This window comes from Anoplophora glabripennis, unplaced genomic scaffold, assembly GCF_000390285.2.
Source record: "Anoplophora glabripennis isolate ALB-LARVAE unplaced genomic scaffold, Agla_2.0 scaffold777, whole genome shotgun sequence".
In the NCBI taxonomy this organism is placed as follows: domain Eukaryota; kingdom Metazoa; phylum Arthropoda; class Insecta; order Coleoptera; family Cerambycidae; genus Anoplophora; species Anoplophora glabripennis.
The window spans coordinates 165,047-183,394 of record NW_019417103.1 but is presented as its reverse complement, the minus strand read 5'-3'; the positions used below and the strand labels follow the sequence as shown (position 1 = coordinate 183,394).

At 30.9% G+C, this 18,348-nt stretch overlaps 1 protein-coding gene across 1 annotated transcript; it reads left to right on the top strand.

Annotated features, from left to right (window-relative positions):
* Window positions 1-255: 255 nt before the first annotated feature.
* Window positions 256-16,042, top strand: LOC108913509 (protein RRP5 homolog). Its single transcript, XM_023455923.1, has 20 exons — window positions 256-491; window positions 545-670; window positions 738-899; window positions 1,015-1,288; window positions 1,445-1,614; window positions 1,668-1,898; window positions 2,883-3,304; window positions 3,392-3,647; window positions 4,805-5,033; window positions 6,359-6,603; window positions 6,665-6,799; window positions 6,859-7,060; window positions 9,730-9,846; window positions 10,322-10,520; window positions 10,575-11,079; window positions 11,133-11,339; window positions 11,402-11,530; window positions 15,185-15,443; window positions 15,504-15,669; window positions 15,790-16,042. The coding sequence occupies exons 1-20, from the start codon at window positions 411-413 to the stop codon at window positions 15,950-15,952; spliced, it is 4,278 nt and encodes a 1,425-aa protein (XP_023311691.1). The 5' UTR covers window positions 256-410; the 3' UTR covers window positions 15,953-16,042.
* Window positions 16,043-18,348: the final 2,306 nt, after the last annotated feature.

Sequence of the window (18,348 nt, the reverse complement as noted above, 5' to 3'; positions counted from 1 at the left end):
CCTGTAACAAAGATGCCGACGGCCTCTATGCTTAAGCCGGGGATTAGGTCGGTGGTTAAGAGGAAAGAAAGGGATTCTTTCCAGGTAGCCTTAATAAAGGCAGGTAGATCTTGCTCGTTGCAATGCACTTCACTTCACAAATAAACACGTCCGCTCAGTTCGATCGCTCGCACGAGAATGAACTCATGTTGAAAAATATTCTTATACATTATTTTTCCGTGCTCTGTGTAAACCACGTGACATGTTTGAAAAAGGTTATGTTAATCGAATTTGTAATTTGTGGTAGTTTACGTTTACGTTGGTTTAGTTCGGATAGATTAGTTCCTTAGTGTTTAGTATCAAGATCAAATGATATATTTTGTTTGTTTGTTTGCTTGCTGATAGTTTGTGCCACTAAATTGGCCCTAAAGATGACCTCTGCTGAAGAAGAAAACTTTCCTCGAGGTTGTAGAAAAGTAAATTTGCCTCAGAAAAGGCCAAAAGATGAAAATGTATGTATGTTTTTGATGTTTGGATATCCTGAAATTAATTATTAGAATTTCAGTTATTTCATACAGAAAATATCCATAAGGTAAAGAAATCTAAAAAATCTAAAAGAAATCAAAAGGAAACTGCTACTGACGATACGTTTCATAATTCCTTAAAAATACAAGGAACTTTGTCTTATAATGTGAGTATTTAACATTCTAAAAAATATAATATTTAAATTCGGTATATTTTTATTATTTTTTTTTTAGAAAATTCAAGAGGGTATGATTATATTGGGCTGTATTAGGCATATAACAAATTTTTCATTAGAAGTCGAATTGCCAGGCTTAACTTTTGGTTTTGTACATATAACTAACATCTCGGATGCTTTCACCAAACATTTAAGTAATATATTAGAAGAAAATGAAGAGGTAAGAATTATGTTTGAGATTAAATAATTATTTTGTAGTTTTTTAGTCAATATTAGTAATTCTGAAAACTTTCAGCTGTAGAAACATTTATTAAAATTATTTTTGTTTATTTTAGAGTCAAGATGTTTTGAGAGATATGTTTAAAATTGGACAGTTTGTTATTGTAAAAGTTTTAAGTATTGAAAATGAAGAAAAGGGGACAAAAGTGAAGTGCTCTTTAAAACCAAGTGATATTAATTATGAAAAATCTCACGACTCTTTTAAAAAAGGAATGCTAGTTTGGGGATGCGTTCAGTCTGTCCTTGATCATGGTTATGAAATGAGTCTTGGTGTTAAAAATTGTAGAGTATTCTTACCCTCAAAAAATGTTGATGAAGGAAAACTCTTATGTAAGTACTAAAATAAAATAGTAAATATATGGTCTTCTGAGGATAATAATAAAATAATAATAAATTGATAATTGATTATAAAAAATATATTAGACAATAATATTTTCTATAGGAATTTGTTTTGAATACTTAAATCATTATACACATATTTTTTAGCAATTGGTGAACCCATGTGGTGTGCAGTTCACAAAAGTGAAAGTACAAGTTCTGTTACAACAATAAGAGTTAGTTCAAAAATTCAACATGTTAAAGATTTAAAAACTGAAGAAATAAATAGTTTACACGATATCATACCTGGTATGCAAATGGAAATAGTTACTGAAAAGGTATACGTAGTATTGAAATGATGTTTTCTCAAGTAAGAATTATATATTTTTAGGTAACATCTAATGGTATTCAAGGAAAGTTTTTAAGTAATTACTTTGGTTATATAGATCAGACTCAACTAAAATCTTCATCGGATGAATTAGATTTTTATAAGGAAGGGAAATTCATAATGGCATTTGTTCTATATATAGAACCGAATACAAAAATAACACATTTTACTTTACGAAATTTAGATACCGTGCCCCCACCTCCTCATGCTGTGGGTGAAATATTTTCAGCTAAGGTTAGAATATTTTGAAAATTTATAATAAATTTCCATATACAGGGTGTCCCGATATTGACAGGCAATTTCTTGGATTTGGGTAGGTCTCGAAAAAATAATGTCAAATGTATATAAAATATTTTACAAACTTGTTCTGTGGAGATATTAGCTCATGATATGTATTAAGCGTTGAAAATTGATTTTTTACTATAAGTTTTTTGATTATCATTAAATTTAGATAATTTTTGGTGAAAATTGTATTATTTGAAGAATAAATATGAAATAAATAAATAAATAATAAATTACCAGGTCAACGTTTTTTGATGCCCGAAGAAGCAGTTAATATATTCAGAATGCATGTTCTGGAGGTACCTCGATCGGAATAAAAAAAGTGCTTCAAGCGCATATACCTATTGATTTTCATGCAGAATATATTGAAAAATAAAAAACCATATAATATGATTAATTTGTTTTTTTCTCGATTCCCGAAATGAAAAAGGCAACCGTCATAGTAATAAATGCCTGAAAACAACAATTGGTTGTTTATGTAGTAAAATAAATGCATATTCTTAACTGTTAGATCTGATAGTATTTTCATTGCTACACACATTTATCTTGAAGATGGTTCATTGTATCGATAAACAATTGGGTATATCGTTTTCACTTAAAAGAGTATGGAAATTTAAAAATCATAGATAAAAATTAAAAAGCAGATGCATACATTTTTTAGATGCCAACACTATTAAGGGTACTCTGACCCAGGGCATCCCTAAAAGTAGCTCTCGGTAAATATTAGTGACAGTAGCTTCAAATAACATAATTTCGATCGAAAAATTATCCAAAATTACTCAGTAACAAAAAAAGTTGTAACCAAAATGAGATGATCCCAAAGAAAAAAAATTATATAAATTTGTGACATGATTTTTGCTAGACCTACCCAACATGAGACTGCTTATCATCTCCTGAACATCCTGTGTGTAAGTTGTAATTATGTATTTTATTTAGGTTATATCCAAAGTATACAATGGAATTTATCTAAAGCTTCCTTCCAAAGAAAAATGTTTTGTTACCAACAGAAGGCTTATGCATGCATTACCAAAAAATCCAAATTTAGATATATCTGAAGCCATTCCTAATAAGTTTCCTGTGGGAAGTACTCATACTTGTAGAATTTTAGACTACAGTCATATGTCAAAGATGTATATTTGTGCTCTCGACCAAGCTTTAGTAAAAGAGAAGCTATTTTGTAATAAAGATATTAGTGTTGGCCAATTACTTAATGTTACTATAGATTCTGTGAAGCCTGAGGGTCTAGTTGTAGTTTCTGGTCATATTAGAGGCTTCGTACCTAATCTGCACATTTCCAACGTTGAATATAGTGAAAGTGTTCAGAAAAAATTCAAACCGGGAGATAAAGTCAATGCAAGGTAGGTTCAATTTTATATAATCCAATTTTGTCTTAAAATAGTTTGTTTTTACTTTACCGTAAATAATTGAAATATATTAAATTGTAGGGTGCTGTTCACAAAAGAGGATAATATAATATTTACTTTTAAATCAGGACTTGTCGACTCTGAAAAGTGTTTGACTTCATTGGATCAAGTAAAAAGAGGTGATCAGTATTCTGGTGTAGTAGTTAAAACTAAGTTAGCAGGAGCATCAGTAGTTTTCTACAATAATGTAATGGGCTGGATAAGCAGGCAACGTCTTGGGGATGAAGATGGTGTTATAAAAGTAAATCCAACGGAATACTTTTATAGAGGACAAGTGGTAAATTTAATATCTTATAGTGTACTATAGTGATTTTTAAGTTTAAATTTTCTTTTTAACACTTCATAGAATCTTACAAAGTAAGAACATTTTCCATATAACATTTTTTGAAGAACTATAAATAACAACTAACCTTTTATTGCTTTCATCCCACAAGCTATCATTCAGTGTATCCACAACGCAACACATGCTGTTAGAAACAAGTGTTTTCCCTGAATTATTTCCACAGCATTTTCTGTTTCAAATAATTCTTCCACTTTGTTAATTGTTGCAAACTTTTCATGTAAGCCAGTGGTGAATCGTATGAATTACAGTCTGGCAACCTTGGAGGCCATGCATTTATAAAATTAAAAAACGTGATATTTAAATTTTGTTTGAAAATGACGAAAATATTCTATACAGTGCAACCTCTTTAATCCGAACACTACATTGCAGGCATTACTCAACCATTGTTCTTAACATTTGAGAGTATTCTCAAGGGCACATTAAGAATGGTTTTGCCTTTGTTACACTATCAATGATATTGATTCATTGAAGCTCTTTGACATGTCGGGATATTCAGTATTTATATAATCGCATGTCTAAAATAAAATGGAGTATCATAATGTAGGGATTTTTCATAGCGATACATACCTATTTACAAACACTTTAAAAGTTTCCTCATCCATTACTAGAACAAATTTAGTGAAATTGTTATCGCAAGTGTTTTGCTATTCATCAAACTGTGTTCTTTTTAAAAAGTCTTCAAGCATTAAAGTTTGATCTTGCTGCATGTGATGTGAATAAAGTTGATTGCCACATAAAGTAGTTTGTAAACAGTTGCAAGAGATTCCTCGTGTATAATAAAATAGATTAGTGTTAAATGATACCTAAAACGTCTTCTTCGATTTACAACATTCTAGATGGCCTAAGTCTTCCAGCATGTTCACTGTTTAAAATCCAGATCATCACTACTTTTATGAAATGTCTCGTCGTGTGTGTTACCAGTATAAAACAAAAAGAAAACAATTATGTATTTCTAACGACTATTAACTATTAAAAAATAATGTTATTTGAGAAATTTGCTTACTTTGTTTGGTCCTATATTGAATTCAAAGGAAAACACCAACTAAAAAAAAAAACCTGTACAGTTTTATGATATAATGGTTTTTTTCTAGATTAATCCCTGGGCTTTGGGTGTGAAAGGTGACAAAGTAATTTTAACATTAAAGCCACCTGCAAGCTTTAAAAGAGAAGTAAACATAAAAATTGGACAGAAGATTAGAGGAACTGTTGGTAAAATACACAAAGATAGGGTTGACATTAAATCGGCAAAGGGTGTAATGTTAGGTGTTGTCCCAGTTAACCATCTCAGTTCTTCTTTATCCTTGTGTTCTACAATTTTGAGTGAGTATGAAGGATTATCATATTTTTTTATGAACATTTGTGGTTATTGATATTGTATTGCTCAAAAGAAACTTTCCGTTCTGAGGTGTGAATGATCTTCGTGAAAGAACTTGTGTCTTTGTTTATCTATTCCTGATTGATATACAGTGAAAATTGGTTATAACAATATTGCTTTATGCGACCTATTGGATATAACGACTGAATTTGGAAGTCCCGATTAAATCCTTTAAAAATACCATATGAAAATATTGTTTACTACGACACCGTTTATGACATTTCGGATTTAGTGACACGTTATTATATATATTTACCACAGAGTCTATCGGTTATAACGATCAATATACGGCCGTAAATCCACTGCATTACTCTTCGCTTGCCCTGCCATATAGTGGATGAAAAGCAAAATTAGTCAGCGAAAATTCCTTCTTAGATAATGTATATTTAATAATCATATTCACGATTTAACATCTATTTTATTTTATATGATTTTATTTTTTATGATAAAATGTTTAAAATATTTAATATGAATGAGGATTAAGTATAAATTTATTTATAATTTATCTTCCCACTAGCATCACCCAGGACTAATGACTAGGGTGTTGGAAGAGATGCAGTACCATTTTTTGTTTTTTATTTTTTTGTATTTTTTAATTAAAATTTTTTTTTATTGTTTCTATACTTTTTCTTTGTTTTTGTATTCCTTTCATTTTTTCATTTCAAGTTAAAACAATTTTCAATTATTCTCATCAGACTCATCTTCTATATTAGTAGTATCGTAAGTGGCTACATACAGATACAATCTGCTGTGAGTTGAGAAGAGCTGGGAATCGCTTCATCTCCTTTTGTACATCAGTTTGTATGGGTATATACTTCAGGCTAAATAAGTCTCGGCGCGGACACAGCATTTGCCGTGGCGCAGAAGTCAATGGAAGTTTTTTTATACAATACAATATGTGTTCTGTTTTGAATTCAAATTAATAGTCACAACATTTTCAATATTAAAATAATCTAAATGGATTAAATAATAAAATACCGATTTTTCATCGGCCCATTACTTCATAGATGATAGAAAAATATGTTTCATTGATGACATCAACATTAAGTAATCACTTTGTACTTCAATCAATAAAAGACAAATTACATAATACCTATACGAGTGAGTAAATCGCATAACTATAAATTTAAATTTAAGAAACAATAAAAACATTTGGTTTACTTTGATTTGACCAATCTTATCAGATATGAATATTACTCATAAATATCCCACTTTTATACAAACATTATTTGTGAAATTGCATGCAAATAACAAACCTACACTTTTTTAGAAACTCTCAAAACAGGTGATGTAATGCCGGATTTATTGTGTGTAAGTAACAAAAGCAGTCCTTTTATTTTATCCAGAAGAGAAGCCTTAGCAAATAAGAGACGAAAAACAATCAGGATAAGAAATTTTGAAAATCTTCGACCAGGATTTCTTTTAAGATGTTCATACGTTTCTAATTGTAATGCAGGAATCTATGTTTCACCTTTGATTTTTGATTTCACAGATAATATTTTAATTAAGATTGAGGTAAAATTCGTTAAATATTAGATCATGTATAATTTTGAACTTACTGTCATTTTTGTTTTAGGACATTGTCAGTAAAGGAGAATCTTTACCAAAATTTTTAAAAGACCAAAGTATTGTAGCTAAAATATTAACTATAAATCATGAAACTAAGGAGATCAATTTGTCTATTAAGACAGCTTTTGATAATAGCGTTGAAGTAAATATGGCTACATTAAATTGAGTTACTTTGTGAAATAATTATGGTTTTTTTTCCAGACAGTTGTTAGTTACTTCAGTCAACATTTAGCAGACATAAAGTACCTTAGAGACTTTGGTCGTAACCACGGCTGGGATATTTGCCAGTATCAACCAGGTGAAAGAGTTATGTGCAAAGTAGAACAGTTAGGTGATGAGGGAGGATGTTTAATTAGTTTATCTAATGAAGTTAAAGGATTAGTTCCGCCCCACCTTTGTCCAGGTAAATAATATCGATACTTTTATTAGAAGATCTTTTTCTCTGTAAAATTAATACTTTTTATAGTTTTAGATTTTTTTTATTCACTCTTCGACTTTTAATGGCAGTAATTAATTTCTGTATAATACATTCAATAACGATTCTAGCATGAAAATAGAAAAACCTAGTATGAAATTACACAGTTTTCTTGATTAATTTAGAAAAAAATTATTATTCAGAAAGTTTAATTTTAAATTGAATTTCATATTTTTGGTTTTATTATGTGATTGGTATTTACATAATAATCATTATTATCGTTAGTAGTAGTAGTAGTAGTAGTAGTAGTAGTAGTAGTAGTAGTAGTAGTAGTAGTAAAGGGGCGGCCTCAGCCTGGCAATTAGGCCACGAGTGGGCCATTTTTGCCTATCCCGCCGTCCCATTACCTAACCACTCTCTGCCTCTGACCCTCCTCGAACCTACCCGACGCCCTACACCGGCCCACGACTAGAACCACGTCATCATCGGCGTAAGCCTGGGTATCACTGTATCCCTCCGAGGTTAGGCGTTCCAGGAGACCGTCCATCACTAGGCACCATAGAAGCGGGGAGAGGTAGCTGCCTTGAGGGCATCCCCGCCACTCCCAGGTCCCTACGACAGTACCCCATGGCTGCACTAACCTTCCCTTCCTTCAATGTTGACCTCATCCATTCGACCACGATAGGCGATGTGCCCCGGTCTTGGAACGAGTTGCATATGGTCTCAGTTTTTGCCTTGTCGAAGGCACCTTCTATATCAAAGAATATTGCCAGTACGACCTCTTTGTACTGAAGGGCCTTCTCTACTTTATGTGTGACACTATGTAAGGCCGCCTCTGTGGACCTGCCCCGCCTATATGCGTGCTGATTCGTGTGGATTGGGTATCTGCTCAACGCCCCATCCACCAGATACCTGTCCACAATCCTTTCCATCGTTTGAAACAGAAAGGATGTGAGACTAATAGGCCTAAAAGACTTAGCCGCAGTGTAGTCTTCTTTTCCAGCCTTGGGGATGATGACCACCTTGTCTGACCTCCAAGACTGTGGGACGTAGCCCATCGCCAGACTGGCCCGTTAAGCCTAAAATATAATATTTTTACATTTTTTTTTATAAAACATACAAAACCCAAATACAAGATTATTCTAACATTATTTTGTGGCATACTGCTTTGTTTATGCCTGTATGTTTGTTTTTTACCATGGCTTACACACCACAAGCAATGTTTCACTTGGACAATGTAATAAAAGTTTAGTAGTTTACTGCTTTTATTTCGGAGATATAAACCAAACTTATCTTTTTAACTAGGTTTGTAGTGATATAAGGTTCAATAGATCTATCTAATAGCAACGATATATCCCCAAGAATTTGCTATAAACTCAATGAGTCAGAAAGAAGTTATTAGTTCTTAGGAAATCATACCAGATCTCCGTTAGAATTAGAAATTTGCTATGAAACTGTAATCCTGAGAAAGTGTTCTCTCTGAATATGTAAAAATGTGTTATTAAAAAAGTATCGCTTTGAAGTCACAAGAAATTTTCCTAAAACTGTGATTCTACCAACAGAAGAGATAAAGGGGTAGAATTTTATATAAATATCCCTCCTGTATATAATTATCAATTTGCATATCATTTTATCCGTTGCAATACAATTTCACTTTTCTTTGAATGTTTGTTGAAACTGAAATCCACTGTATTTTAAATGTTTTTTGTATTCAATAAACTTCCATCTTCAAGTGTCAACGTCTATGAAAACTATCATTCTGTGAAAGAACATTTGCTGGCCTATACATATATCATTAAACTATAATTCTGTAAAACAACATATACAGTTTTCGTTAAAAAGTGAAATAAAAATATTCTTTAAAATTCCATACATTTTTAAGTATAGTCTTTCCGATATCAATTGAAGAATTAAGTCAGTATGTACCAGGTCCGGTCGCTGACGCAGCAACTCGGCATTTAAATATTTGAAAATTTTGTTCCCATATTTATTTAACCATACCCATATACAGGTCTGGTCGAACTGTATTGGGCTACTGGGCAGTAAATCCCAGCTTTTGACAAGTGGTGGATAAATTGCCTAGCAGTGCAGTACAGCAATGTGGAATTTGCTGTGATTTAGGTAATTTTAATTTTTTATAGGCACCTTCTATTAATCATTTATATTACAATTGCGAAAGGAAGAAATAATATTACAATATGCATTTCGGAGACCTTTTGAGACGGAATAAAACGAAATTTACCATCAATATAATAAAATTGTTTGAGGACATAAATAATTAAAATATGTTGTTGGCTAAATGAACATATAATAGAAATTTTCTACACATATACAAATTATTATAATTTTTTATTTTTAGCAGAAAACTTTTTTAGGGACGCCTATGAAACCCATTAAATTTAATTGCTCGGTTTTTTTATACATGTTCAACAGTCTTCGGAAAGACTATAAGTGATATTGTGTTAACTAAACTATAATTACCCAAGTTAATAAAGTACAGCTAATTGGTCTATTTTCTTTCAAGAAGTATGATACGCTCATTTATAAACTTTTTCTTTTTTTTTAAAATATATATATATATATTTTAAATACATTTATTTCATAAGAATAAAATGTATCGTTTGTTAAATAATAGTAACTGTTCGTTTTTTTTTTAGAAAATTTAAAACCAGGTCAATCATTAGAAGGTGTGTTCTTGTCTCAAGATTTTAGAGAAAATTATGTTGAAGTATGTCTCAGGAAAGATATGTTACAAAAAATAAACAGCGTTCAAGGTAAATTTTAATTTTTATTTAATTTTTTTTGTATAAAAATTTACTATTTATCACGTTGACTGCGACATAATTTCAATGTACTTTGTCCGTGACTGCGATACATATCTTCGGGTATATGTAACAAAACTTCTTCTGTGTGCGGTACATATCCCTGGGGATATGTAATTTTTTTTACATTTGACCTCTATAAAATTAAAAATAACACAATTATTGCTATAAACTTGCATGTATCTGTAACTATATATCCTAGGATACTAACGTTTTCATTCGCAAAGAGTTTTGAAAAGAAAAAAATAGAAAATCATTATTTCTAACTACAAAATTAAAAGCTACAGATTCTGCAACTTACACAAGATACAGTAAAAATGTGATTATTGAGATTCGCATATTTTTTATAATGAGTACATATCCCCCGAGGTATGTACCGCAGTCAACGTGTTATGGTGGAAAATTATGGTTCTGTTTAATGTTTTAGATGGTATTATATCAATTTCATCACTAGGTTCCTCTATAATAGAAAATATATTAGTGAAAAATGATCATGTACTAGGTCTTTTAAAACAAAGTGGTGGTAACAAACAGATGATATATATACCTTTATATTTGCATGAAAATGACAGAAATGGATGCCATACTTACTATCAAAAAGATAAACTTAAAATTTGTATTTGTGGGTAAGAATTTATTTTTATTGTGAAATATAGATATGTAACATTATTAATTTGTAGTAAATTTAGCGATTATTTAATTGGTACGAGTAAAAATTTATTTTTAACATTGGATAAACAAAAATTATTGGAGACTAAAAAGCAGTCATTGAATAATAATGGAAAATTGCGAGATTCAATTAACAGCACTGAAAATACCATAAAATGTATAGAAAAAAATGGAATTGCTGAAGTTATTTCTATACGCGATTCTTCCGAGAGTGAGGTTATTTTAGAAAAGGAAGAAGAAGAAGATGATGATGAAAGTAGTAATACATATGTTTTAAGTAGTGAAAGTGACCAAGAATTAGTAGAAGAAAGTTCTGTATCTAGTAAGCAGGGTAGTAAGAGGAAAAGAGATGAAACGAATATGGTAAAAAATATTAAATTTGGCAATGAAATTGTTAAAAGTTTTGCCAGTAGCGATTCAATAACAGGACCACTTCCGGTACTACCAGGTGTTTCTTCATTTTTTAACCCTCACAATGAAGAAGGCGATAAAACATCCTCAGATGAGGAGGAAGAGGTGTGGTATTGTAATAATAAAAATTTATCAGTTACAATTTTTTCTATTGTTAGGTAGAAGTAGTTAAAAAGAAAAAGAAAATGACGCCAGCAGAAAGAGCAGAACTTGCTCGTCAGGAAGAAGAAAGATTATTCAAAATTGAAAAGGAACTGGCGGATCCTACTAGAACACCAGAAACTGCTGAACAATTTGAAAGATTACTATTGGCTAATCCCAATTCTTCTGAACTTTGGGCACGTTACATCACTTTTCATATTGCTGTAAGTATTTATTAACTTTCACATAAATTGAATTTATAAAATAAAATTTATTTTTTGTACAGGCGACAGAACTTGATAAAGCTAGATCCGTGGCTAAAAGAGCTTTAGAGACTATCGACATTACTGCAGTGACAGAGAAATTTAATATTTGGATATCGTTACTCAATCTAGAAAATTTATTTGGAACTAAGGTAGGATAGTATCTACAGACTAAATATCTATCATTAAATAGGTTTATTAAGTTTTAATATTTACATGAAATAAATTATCGAATGTCAAATCTATTTTTTTGATACTTTTAAATAATATACAGGTGTACCGATTTTCAGTTATACAGACCATTCACATTTTTTATTAAATAAACCCTTAGCACCCCTATATTTGGATTAACCGTAAAATTAGAAATCAGAAATCCAAAACCTGCTACGATTTTTTTTTTAGTTGCCAGTTTTTGAAGAATTGTATTTAGCATTATTTTTATCCAGAATTTTAATTATTTTGTTTCTAACATGATGTCAAACTAAAAAAAGAAATGGGAAATGTCAATTTAAACAAAATCGAAAACTCTTGAAATGATCTAAGTTTGTCACATCGCAATACAATCAATAAAAGATACATTTTTCTCTTGTTTTTCAAAAAGATTCAACTTAGAAAATTCCAATGCAGGTTTAATTTTAATAAAGTTATGTTAATCTAAATACTGCACTGAATCCCTCTAACATTAAACAAAAACTAAGTAAATATTTGAATTTCTCGTCATCAATACTCTTAGTTTCCTGAATTTCATCAAATTGCCATGTTACTGAATCAAAATACCAAACAATTTTTTTTTTACTCTATCAAGAACCAAGCCATTGCGGACCCATGTTCATATGAACTTTTTATCTTAAAATTAGTCAAAGAGTCATCCTTTAATGTTTGTACAAGTACTTAATAAACACCCTGTATCTTTTAATTGTGGGCTCGTCCAGTCCTGACCGTGTTTATGCTTATTTGTAGTATCTGTATAAAAAAGGAGGATATTTTTTGAAGTTTGCAGTTCTCAATGTTTAAGAGAACAGTTGCAATGAAAAATATTTGAGAACAATATAACGAATGCATAGAAAAACGTAAGTTTAATACAATTTTCCAAAAATTTGAGATTGAGGCTACAATTTTTTTGTCTATCCGTGGACATGACATTATTAATTCGTTCATCCATTAAAATTGAAAATTATTTTAATTTGTGACAGCGTTTAAAAGGGTAAGCTGCTAGTGAACATTTTATTTGCCCATTTAATTTTTTTAATTAGATATAGATTCCTTACTCCATTTAGGAAGAATTGATAAAATCATTAATTTTATAATTAGCAATTAACATTTTTAATGATGTTTGGTATAAATCCATTTGAGGGAGTGCAGAGCCCAGTGGTGTACACAAGTTTGAAATAAAAAATCAGTCTATGTGTCATGTGATAGAGTTTTTCAAACTTTATTTTTCAAAAATCCCAAATTAAATGCTTTTTTTCTAAAGTGCTGCTTCCATCTAAAATGTAGGCAGTGGCGGCGCATGAACATTGATTGCATGTGTTTTGCTTAGGGTTGTCATATTTGTTGAATTCGATTCCAGGATATTAAGTGCCCGGAGAGACCCTAAATGGCGCCGCAGGCAAAATTTTTTATAATTTTCAAGGTCATTTTTCTGGTACCTCTGAATTTCAAGGAACAATCCATTTATACAAAAATGCAGACTTTCACAAAAACGATTTTTGAAATTGATACCTTTTTGAAATATCTATTCACGAATTACTTACTGACGGTATAAATAAATTGGAATAAACTAAATATATTTTATTAAAATATTGAATATTGTTTATAAACAAAAAAATTGTTTGTGAAGTTTACCAATGATTCAACAAATTTTAATTTTCGGCTTGTTCCACTAACTTCAATATTTAATTGTGGTGTTGGTATACCTAATTATTTTATTTTTAGTTTATCCTCATAAGGCAGAGAACCAAATAAAGTTTTTTGTAAAAACGAAACACTTCATTTTAATTACTATAATATCCCTAGATGCCTAAACGAAAATGCCGCTCGCAGAAACAAACCACCACATACCATGTACGAAATATTACTGCATTTATTGTAGCAGTGGCTGTCGTTGCAGCCACATAAGTCCATATATTCGTGTACTGGGTCACGCGCTTGATTAGCATCTAACTGTTCGCTGTGCACACATTTTGTATATCAGGCTGCATATATTGAGGGGCGTAGCTCGCGTCGTAATAAATAATAATATAAGCTATTTTTTTATAGATTTATTTAGCGCGAGAACATTTGAATTCTTTAAATATTTTGTTGATATTTAATATGATCAAATACATAAAATTTTATGTGTTCTGCAGCTCTGCAGCTCTCATGGTAAAACTGCCACTGAATGTAGGTACATATTATACCTATTTTCTATTATTCCAAATGATTAGCATACATACGTATGCTAAAGAGATTACAGTATGGACATTATAATCATCTAAATTTATTTAAATACAATGGACAAATTTCACTTGATCCCTGAAATGCACAAATCAAGTGAGTGTGAGAGTGTGCACTTGATATAGAATGAGATGGGAATTTAGGCAGCAAGTTCTCCATTCCCTACTCTAGTAGGTACCTTATATACTACCATCGAGTACAGACAAATCTATTCTGTGTTACTACACTACTGAGCATCCTAATTTACGGCTCAAATGAACTTGGGTTACCTGTAGATGCCATTAGTGAAAAATCGCATAGTTAAGGCAAATATTTTTTCTTTATTGGGTATTTTGCCACCTGTGAAAAAATAAAAAAAAAATTAGTTAATAAAGCCTTGCGCCAAATGGATCAGTCAAGGGTTATTGTTATGAAAATAGTTTTGTCTCGCCAAAAAATCTCATGCTAAAAAAAGCAGACAAAAATAGCAAATACAAAAACACATATCATAGTTTGATGTTTAAATTTGGAAATATTGACTTGCAAAAAATTGGGGGCGCATTTTACCCGTGAGCCCCCCTGCCTGACTAAAATTTTTAAACAGTTTTCGTGCAGTTCATTAGAACATTCATTGAGTGTCCAACATACCAAAATTCATAATGATATGTTAACTGGTTTTGGAAATATTTTGAACAATATCTCCTGAGGCCCCTTTTAGGGGGGCGTAGCTTCCTTAGGAAGCATTTTTCGATCCATGTTTATAGGAAAAAATAATCTAATTGTTGATCGTAGAATCTACTGCTAAAGTATTGCACACTAATTATGAAAATAAAAAAAAAATTGAAAATAAATCATTAAGTTGTTGGAAATATTTTAAGTAATTATAAATTAATTAGTATAATATTTTTAATATAACCCCTGTATATTTTTGTATATTTAAATACAAAACCTTCTGATTACAGCGATACAAGATTTGATGTGTTTATCCTCGTGTTTATCTCTTATAGTAAAGAAGATATGATCAAAGAATGAATTTCGATTTGGCAAATTCATTTGGTCATGTCTGCCTTACTATTAGAAATATAGTTATCGAACTTTAATACTATAATCATAAAAATGTGTTCTATCTAATCTGTGTAAAAAGATTATTCTATTTAAAAAAAGTCTATTTGTTTAACGTCTAATACAACATTCTGATGCTAAAGGAAATTCATCAACTTTTGTATTTAACATTTTTTTCTATTTTAAAAAATATGAAATATATCATTTTGTAGCTTTTCTTCTGAGCAATTTTGAATGTTCATGAAATTTTATGCTTAAAATGACACATCCTACCCCCTATTCTAGTGTGGTGTCATATTTTATAAACACAGGCTAATTCTTTTTTTTAGGAATCCTTTGATAAAACCTTTGACGAAGCAGTCAAATATAACGATGCTTTAGATATATATCTAAATGTTATCAAAATGCTTTCTGAAAGTGAAAAATTCATTGACATGGAAGAAAAAATTAGAAAAGTTAAAAATAAATACAAGCAGGATCCAATTATGTGGCTAGCAGTAGCAAAAACTTACTATTCGATAAAAAAATTTAAAGAGGCTAGAAATATTAAAGAAGCAGCGTTAAAATCTATAAAAGACAGAAAAACACGTAAGTTATTAATGGGAAAAATACTAATAGTATTGTTTTCATATATTTTTAATATTGCAGAATTAAATTTAATTATTCGTTTTGCTATTATGGAATTTAAATATGGAGAGGAACAGCAAGGAGCTGCAATTTTTGAAACAATTCTCAGTTCAGATCCAAAGAAAGTTAATGTTTGGATAATTTATGTGGATCAGCTTGTCAAAAAAGATAGAATTGAGCAAGCTAGGTGAGGTTTCAATCCAATTTTTTACCAAAAATGTTTTACTAATCTTTTTGTCTTTGCTGTACCAGAGCATTATTTTAGAATTCAGATTTTCTAAACCTTTCGCCCTAATGTTATTTTTAGGAAAGTCTTGGAGAGGTCTATTTGTCAGAGGCTACCATTGAAGAATATGAAAACACTCTTCTTGAAATTTAGGATGTTCGAAGAACAACACGGAACTCCAGATTCAGTGGAGGCAGTAAAACAGAGGGCTGCTGAATATGTTGCAAATGCCGTTAAGAGTTAAAATATTCAGTTACATTTAATACAAAAGTTATTTTTAAATGTTGTGTTATTTGTTTCACAATGGATTTGTTAATAAATGTAATAAAAACTATCCCATTTTTTATTCATTTTTTTGTCATTAAGACTGGTTTCTATTAAATTCTTTTTTCCCAAACATTCTGACTGTTTTAATTATGTTAAATTTGTTAAAAACATGTTTACTACAAAATCGCACGGGAAAATGTTTGATATATATATTTTTAAAATAATTCAATACATATTTCACTGTTGCACCTTCAAAATATAACATGCACAGTTTCAACAAAACCTGTCAAGTGCAGTATTTCTTAAATGACGTCAAGGTGTATAAGCTATTAAAAATAATCATGTAATTTTGTACACAATTGCGATTGACTGGTAATATTGAAAAGTGACTTGTACTGTAAGGAATGCGTTAAAGTAAAAAAACTTGCCAAAATCACATAATAATTCACCTTTCTTTTAGGACAAACGTACCTGTGGCAAAAAAGTCCAATGTACAGGGTGTCCCGAAATTCATGCAACAAAATTTGGTAATAGATTTTTAAGACAAATTTGGGGAACCCGTATTTTTTATTTTTGCCCCTCTTTCAGAGTTACAGCCCCCTGAAGTCTGCCCCTAAGGATGATCTTTTTTTTATATCTCAGAACCCTGTTGTACGAGAATCACTAAATTTGGTACACAGGGGTTTTATGACATGTGGAATCTGATGGTGCTACGTTTTTTGTCGGGGAACCCCCTTAAGACAATTTTGGGCCCCCTTTTAAATTTCTTAAAAATTATCAGTTCACTAGAAAGCCAATAAATTTAGAAACTTTTTGTCTCTATAGTTTTTTCGTAAAACGTAATGTTTTCGAGAAAAATGTCAAAATGTGATCGAATGCACATCGTGATTTGCCATTTTCCTCAAAAACATTGCGTTTTACGAAACAAATATCAAGAGACAAAAAAGTTTCTAAATTCAATGGCTTTCTAGCTAACTAATAATTAAAAAAAAATCAAATTTGCGACCAAATTTTTCTGGTTCCAAAGACAAGGGGGCCCACGAAAAAGTGTTAAGGGGGTTTCTCCCCAAAAAGCGTAGCACTGCGAGATTCCACATGTCATAAAACCCCTGTGTACCAAATTTACTGATTCTCGTACAACAGGGTTTTGAGATATAAAAAGGACTATCCGTAGAGGCGGATTTCAGGGGGCTATACCTCCGAAAGAGGGGGCCAGTTGGCAAAAAGAAAAAATACGGGTCCCCAAGTAATACCCGTGTCATGTTTATACTGTGCATTTCATTTGCCAATTAACCACAATAAAAGTAAGTTAAAAAATTGGTTATAATTAATTAAAAAGGGACACTGATTTACAGTCTTCCTTTATAATAGAAGTTGTGACAAAAGAATGCTAATATCTTTTGTTTTTGTTGTAAATAATATATTTCTGTCATTTCATTCATTTGGCCATTATATGTATTACTTAGGTTGTCATAATTAAAAATTATAAAAAAAATAGAATAAAGTCTCCCGGAATGGTTTCAAATGAAGGGTACAGGGGAAAAACCAAAATAGTCACATTTTATAATTTTTACAGGAGAGCAATTTTAAACTTAATAACGTTATATTGTGTCTACAAAATAACAATCATAAAGTTGTATTTGAGTGACTGACAGACGATGTGTCAAAAAAAGAATAGGTGGTTTGATATATGTACTTATTTTGTGTGCGAATTTAACCAAAAATATGGTTTACATTGTCGCACTACCAAAAAACCAGTAGAAAAAGCAGAAAGCTCCATGGACTTCTTTCATTCTTCCCCTTTATGGTCAATATAATCAGTAAAACAAAATAAGAAATAATGTTACTGAAGAGGTGCAAAGCAAATATATATTTGTCAATAGTCAAATAAAATACAAACTTAAAAAAAGCTAGTCATGTGGTAATTGTGAAAAATAAGCTCGTGCGTCTTCACGACAAAACTTCTTAAGATCTTGAATCGTCCATGCCTTTGTCGTTTTCTGGTTTGTTTCTCAAACATCAATTTTATCTTCAGGTGTATCACCCATCTTCACTATTTAACTAACTAACGTAGGTACCAATTGTTTATTATTTATACTAATGAAGTATAGGATGAAAGAAATTGACGATGAATGTTAGTAACTAACACCGTCGCGTCGCAAGGTACGAATGACTGGACTTTTTTGGATTTTCCCCTGAACGGCTAGTTTTCTAACGTAAAATTCAAGCGACTGATTTAGTTCTTCCCCTGTTAGTTTTACACCATAGGTTTAAAGGTTTCGCCATTACCTAAAAAATGGCACGATAATCATAGAATCGCGAAAAATGGACTTTTTTGGTTTTTCCCCTGTATCCTTCAAATGCATTTGTTAC